The 7,030-nt window shown below is 44.3% G+C and overlaps 1 protein-coding gene across 1 annotated transcript; it reads right to left on the bottom strand.

The window, feature by feature from the left end:
* Positions 1–920: 920 nt before the first annotated feature.
* On the bottom strand, positions 921–2,626 carry LOC147636804 (uncharacterized). Its single transcript, XM_086799837.1, has one exon. It carries the CDS (start codon positions 1,992–1,994, stop codon positions 1,323–1,325), a length of 672 nt encoding a protein of 223 aa, XP_086655963.1. The 5' UTR covers positions 1,995–2,626; the 3' UTR covers positions 921–1,322.
* Positions 2,627–7,030: the final 4,404 nt, after the last annotated feature.

The following is a 7,030-nucleotide window of genomic DNA, read 5'->3' as shown; positions in this document are numbered from 1 at the left end:
ATTGCAATGTTATAATCAACAAGGGAATATATTTGCATGAGCAAGGAAATTGATACAAAATGGGTTCCAACTTTCTATGAAGATGTAGCAGAGACTGGCCTCTTTCCAACGCCCTCTCATGGGTTTGGCCTCTTTGTCTTATGAGGGATTTCTACCCCTTCTGACCTCCCATCCCCCACACTGCACAACTCCCACCAACTCCTCATACTACATGGAAACTTGAAAGGGTGTTGTCACTCGTCGCCACCATATTTTGGCCGTAAAATACTCGTAATTTTTTAAAATACCCATCAACAATTACACTAAAATACAATAAACTTGCTATATTTCACCAAACCCATCAATTTTGAAGGGCAAGGGTGCCAATCAAGCCACCACAGTTGATTTTGACGTTTAAATCCCTTGAATTTGATGGATTTAAACCATTAGTTACCCTTTTTTTTACATTTAATTGAAGTCTTAGCAACAATTTAAAAAAAATTGATCTCATTTAGCTTTCAAAATGCCCTAAAACGTGCAACACAAGCGTCAAGAGGCTGAGATCTTTTACTTTGTGCACCTACCCAACTCACTTTTCGATCCTTTGGTCTCCTCTAATCTTGAGTTTATTCGATGCTTTTGTCTCCTCGATAATGATGACGATGATTTGGAAACCACAAGATCAAATCACTTCACTACGTGAGGAATCATGGGTCTTAAAGATAAAGAGAAGATAAGCAAGCAAGAGGTGAGAGAGAACTCTCTCTCCTCATGTATCCCCAGAAGCTAGAGAGAGGTAAAGCAATCCTGGCTTTGGACTTGAGTATACACAACCCACGTTGGAGCCACAAAAAAGAATAATTATAATCTTCCATAGGGGCTTAATTGGCGTGGAAACCCCCTCTAAAATTTCTGCTTTGATCAGAAATTCAAATGACACCTTTGTAAATTGGGAAAACAAGTCGTATTTATTAGTTAATTATCTAAGCCTTGCTGACTGCTGAGCATCCTTTCAAATATGACTTATGAGGCCTGGGCAAATATATAAGACAAACAGTACAAGAAAGTGGAAACAGATGGCTTCTCTTTGCAGTAGACAAGACCAAGGAAAATTGACAGACTACAATAACTGTTGAGGTACGACAGTAATTTCTATGTAGGTTTAAAAAAGGCACCCCTCCATATATACTCACAAACAAGTAGCGGAGCAGTAAATTTATTGTCCTCGAGTGACGACGCCCTGAATGTGACCAGCTTGGCCGGTGGCCACCGGTCTGAGAACAAAATTGGGTGTTGCATGGAGGAGCAATGCAGGCTGCATGTTCAGAGAAGTGGCGCTGATCTCAACTGCCCTCTTTCTTGCTTTCACCGCCGCCTTCTTTCTTGCTTTCACCACCGCCCTTCTTCCCCTCACCACCGCCCTTCTTACCCTCACCACCGCCTCCGCCTCCGCCACCACCGCCACCGCCTTTGCCTCCTTTTTTCTTCCCGCCACCGCCGTTCCCTCCGCCGCCTCCGCCATTACCGGAACCACTCCCACCGCCGTCTCCGCCTCCACCGGCTTCTGCTTTACCACTTTCTCCTCCTCCTCCTCCTCCTCCGCCGCCGCCTCCGCCTTTACCACCTCCACCGCCAGCGGGCTTGGAGTCTTCAGATTTGGCTGCAGCGCCCCCTCCTCCATCTCCGCCTCCGCCTCCACCTCCGCCTCCGCCTCCACCTCCACCTCCACCTCCGCCCCCGCTACTGGGCATCGATCCGTCAATGCAGCTTGCGCACTTCCGCTCCACCCACCCCTCAAAGTCGTATTCGATGTGACCGGAGACATGCCTCCCCCCGCACAGCCTCGCAAGCAGGCCAGCCAGTAAACCCAGCACCACGATCACCACCAGCACCACGAACAGCATCCCGATGGACCCATTGGAATGAGAGGCCCCGGGAGAGCCCCCATCATGAGCAACGACAGCTGACGCCTGGTCACTGCTTCTCTCCAACAACAGGAGGAGATGGCGCTGCATCCCTTGTGTCTCGCGTCCACCTGCTGCAGGCTGGGGTGAGAACTCGTGCGCACTATAAGGTCAGTGGTCTAATCAAGGCAGCACGCTACTCATGGACAGCAGCCTCCTCTACCATGCTCATTGCTTCAGCTGCAAAGAGGAACCAGTACACACACACACACACACACACACACACTGTCTACAGTCTACACGGACCCTAGAGCACACATAACTTGGAGATTAAGAAAGAGGCGTTGCATGTTCTGAAGCTGAAGCCTGCTGATAAGAGTACCCAGTACAGGGGGCCTGTTACTTAAGGGCCATGGGGGCACGTTCACCTCATCATGCTTCTCTACTACTAGTGTCAGTGACGCTTGAAAAAGGGTTGCTAGAACTGCGGTGCATGACGAGCCTCCACTGGGACTCCTTATTACATAGCTCTTTTCTCTATTCTACCTAGTGTCTACTAGTAAAATAAAATTAATCACTTTATCACATTCTTTTATCTCTCTCTTGCTGGACTGATGATTCCTGAACTTTCCATTCTTCCTTCATTTAAAAAAAAAAAAAAACAAGCGAAGAGGCAGCCTGCTAACATAAGTCGATACCCTTTAAACTAACCAAGGGCGGATTAACAAAAATGCCTGTCGCAAACTGGTGGGCGCCCTATTGTTCACAAAGAGGGTGGACAGCCCACTAAATGCCCTGCATATTAGGGTATTTTTTGCCGACTAAGGTGGGTTTCAGATTTGGGCAGTGAAAATGCTGAAGGGTTGTAAACTTTTTGTATGCATATTGAGGAAACTTAATTATAGTATGTTTTTAATTTACAACATACTATTTAAGTTTTTAAATATACTATTTTGAACCTTATAATTTACAAGCTTAAAATAATTGTTTTAAGGATTCAAAAATTTATTTAATTAATAACCATTCAATGGGTGCTTATTGTGTATGCATATTAATTAATCCCACTTACGTGGCATTAATAATATGCATATAGCACCTTCCTCTTGTCCTGTGCGTCAATCTCTCTCTTTCTCTTTGCTCCCGCCTCACACCCCAGCACCCTCCGTCAAAACCACATAGCGCCCTTGCTTCACACCCCATTCATCCATCCTCCTCGAGACGTCACCCTTCCTACACCCTCAAATCACTTGCTACACAACCCCACCCCCTCGAATGGCCTTGCACGTACAGATCTTCCTTCACCTTTCCATGAAACTACTGCGCACAAAGGGAAGTGATATAGGCTCTAAGAGAGACGTGGCTCTTACATCTTTGTTGAGAGAGAGAGGCCCTAAATTGATGCGTGCCACCGTCCCTACACGGACGGCATGACAGCTCTTCTGTCGGGCGATCAGAGAGAGACACACGGAATGCTCGTGCTGCTACCATAAAAAGTAGATTCTCTTAGATATTTATCTTAGGTTATTGACTATCGAATAAATTCATGATGCAACGTTCGTGCACCTTGGTAAAACTCAACATTAATTAATTAATAAATAAAAAGAAAGCATTTTGGGTGCATATTGAACCGATTGGAAATGGGCTCAATTGAATACGATTCACACGTACTATTCACACCTAGTGGTGGAATTGTTGTGTTGGAGTTGAGCTATCATGCCACCTCATCGCATAAAATAGTCACAAGATTTCCAACCTCCCTCCTAGGAATGCAATCGACATCTCTATCTCCTAGCCAATAGTTGGCCTAACACCGCACAAAATTGTTCACAAGATTTCCAACCTCCCACCTAGGAATATGGACATCTCTATCTCCTAGCCAATAGTTGGCCTAACACCGCACAAAATTGTTCACAAGATTTCCAACCTCCCACCTAGGAATGCAATGGACATCTCTATCTCCTAGCCAATAGTTGGCCTAACACCGCACAAAATTGTTCACAAGATTTCCAACCTCCCACCTAGGAATACAATGGACATCTCTATCTCCTAGCCAATAGTTGGCCTAACACCGCACAAAATTGTTCACAAGATTTCCAACCTCCCACCTAGGAATGCAATGGACATCTCTATCTCCTAGCCAATAGTTGGCCTAACACCGTCTAGCCAACTCTCCCAAAGATGATTTTGCATGCAAGGATGCTCAAGCCATTGTTTGTAAGCTTTACCTCTACATCAATTTTGAATAGAAGAGTTGATGCGTTAGGGGAGTCTGCCTCTATGGCTCGTCCCAACACACCACTGTAGGGAGGACACTATATGCTAGCACCACAACACCAGCAAAACACATATTATAGACACACTCTGTCTAAATCCAAACTACACATACATGTGATGGTCGTGGGTGATGGCCTCTATATCACCACCAATAGCCACACAAGAAGAATATATACTTGAATCAAATGTAGGGGAACACCAAAATCACAACTTCAAGGCACTTTACAACTCTGTTGATATCCTCTACAGTCTTGCTGACTCAAACTGACACCTGAACACTCTCTAGCAGACTTAGCTGACTCCTTCAATTGTCCTCCCAAGTTAGACCTGACTTGATTAAAACTGACACCTGAACACTCTCTAGTTGACTCAACTGACTCCTCCAATTGTCCTCCTTGGTCAGACCTAACCTCCCACAACTATGATCTTCACCCCTAATTCTTCATCTGACCTCCTCTGACAACTAGCTGACCAAAAAATCTCTTAGCTGACACTCAGCTTTTCAGTAGATGGATTGTAACCTGAATTAGATAGGTCATGTTGCTGACCCTAGTCAGATATATGTCCTTTAGCTCCCAAAATGTCCTCCAACGTCAGCAACCTTCAAATGCTTTGCCTTAGAACCTCATTGAACCTGTCAGCACTCCCATGCTAACTTCTTACAGACTTCTTACAGACTTCTTGCAGACTCCTTACAGACTTCTTATTACTGACTTCTTGCAGACTTGTTACTGACTTCTTGCTGACTCAAATCTGACCTAACTAATGTAGCTGACTCAGCTGGATGAGATAACTCCACTCCAGTGTCCTCTGACACTTCCACATCCTCAAATTCCTTAGATCCCACAAAGATTCAACACAACAGATTCAAAACTGGAGTGGAGAGATGTGGAAGTGTCAGAGGACACTGGAGTGGAGATTGTTGAGAGAGTTCATTAAACCTTTTTCACATCCTCAAATTCCTTAGATCCTTAGATTCCTTAAAAGCTTGTCGTCCCAATGGCACGCCATAGGACAAGTGTCTAAGATCTGAGTTGGTAGTCTAGCTCATGTCTGGGGATGTTATTTTGTTATGAGTGCCTTCTTAGGGTTCGAATGCACATGAGTAGTATGAAGGTCATTGTGTGCACTTTTTCGTTGATGTGGCGAGAATAAATGTGTCGCCGCATTGATTGTTGGAGTTCAGCATTGCTGACCAATTGAGCAACAAGACAAATGTCGTGTTAAGCACACTGTCATCCACGTGTATACCATCCTATGATTGGTTAACTTGAGCCTTGGTTGATATGGGAGCTTTGGCTAGAATGTCTAATAGCCGCCCACCTGGCTTGGTGTGAACAAGATGTCTTGAGTGCCTAAAGGAGACCCCGCCCACAGCTGCAAGCGCGGCTGCGGTCCGCCCGCCTGTTTGTGAACCCAGACAAAAGCCAAATAACAAACTATCGGGGTTAGTGGGAAATCATTCGCAACGAGGCAAGTTAAGCTCGGGATTAGCGCCTAATTGCGTACTGTTGAAAGTGACTGATCACGTAAAGAAAAACCCAGGCTTTCAGTCTTGGGAACCCCATTTTATTCCCCACAAAGCACGCAAAGGCCTCGGATTCTGAGAAAAAATTGGCAAATTGCAACAGCGCCTTCAAAACCACCGACATCTTTGATTTGAAATTTAGCGGCGCTCTCAAGACTAACGTCCTTGCTTGCTTGCTTGCTTGCTTCAATCAAAACAACCCTACTTTTTAATATTGAAAATTTTAATTGCTCGCCCACCACCAATGAAGGCACGTTTTTGTGTTACCGTTAACTTTAGAAACCTTATAAAAATTTAAAATTATTCAGGTCGCCGAGGTCACACAAAAGATGCCATTTTGAAGCAACCCCCACAAGGTCCACAAGTTACAACATGCACGTTTCAAATTATGCATTCTTTACACTCCATCAAATGATGGAGATTTGACTATTGGAGGATCCTCCAAGAATTGCTAGCCTTTTTTTTGTTTTGTAGCCTATATATAGGGCAGAGACAACATGTAATGATGACTCCTTCACAAAATAAGAGAACAACAAATTTATTATTTATTGTGCATGCCAAAGGAGTTCTAGGTGTGAAACACTCCTTGAAAATATCATGAGGTTGTGATAAATGGAAAAACAAGCTTTCACATGGAGAGTGTTGGCAGTGCTCCACACGTTTGTGCAAGATGCTTTTCGCAATAACAAGTGAAAAAACAAGCTTGTTGTGCATTTGCAAACAAAGGCACGAAGCACTTTTTGTGCACGCAAAGCAAGGAGGGGGCACTTTTTTACCCTAGCACAAGCCATTCATTTTTTTTTGTTGAATTTTTCTTCCTCGTCTCATCCCACTTGAGCATGCCCTTATCACATGCCAATATAATGATAAAAGTTTACCTGTATGAAGTCATGAAGAAAGTGTTCTCTCTCTCTCTCTCTCTCTCTCTCTCTCTCTCTCTCTCTCTCTCTCACACACACACACACACACACACACACACACACACACACACACATGCACGTACGCACACTATAATGAAGTGCTAAGGCATAAAAGGGGCCATGGGCATAGTCCAAATTGGGGACCGAGGTAATAAGTGGGTGTGAAAATGGGCAAGAGTATATAAGATAACTATGATACTTAATTATACATAACTCATAATCACTTTTGATATTTTCTAATCAAGTCTTGCTTGGAAAGCTTCCATGGAGAACTCTCCCATGTCATAGACATCCATGTAAACGAGGTCTACGTGTCTCTAGACTCCACATTAACGAGTCTCCTTCTTTCTTTCTACATCACGGTGATACAAAAGGGAAGCGGGTAGCATTTGATTTTACACATGTGGATGGGTATGACGTTCCAC

This window comes from Cibotium barometz, chromosome 7, assembly GCF_041138505.1.
Source record: "Cibotium barometz isolate CiBa-2024 chromosome 7, ASM4113850v1, whole genome shotgun sequence".
Lineage (NCBI taxonomy): Eukaryota > Viridiplantae > Streptophyta > Polypodiopsida > Cyatheales > Cibotiaceae > Cibotium > Cibotium barometz.
The sequence above is the reverse complement of the archived record's forward strand: the minus strand, read 5'-3'. Positions and strand labels throughout refer to the sequence as shown.

What these genes read in the sequence shown, in the direction of transcription:
- LOC147636804 (XM_086799837.1), bottom strand. Translation starts at nt 1,994, where the DNA reads ATGCAGCGCCATCTCCTCCTGTTGTTGGAGAGAAGCAGTGACCAGGCG.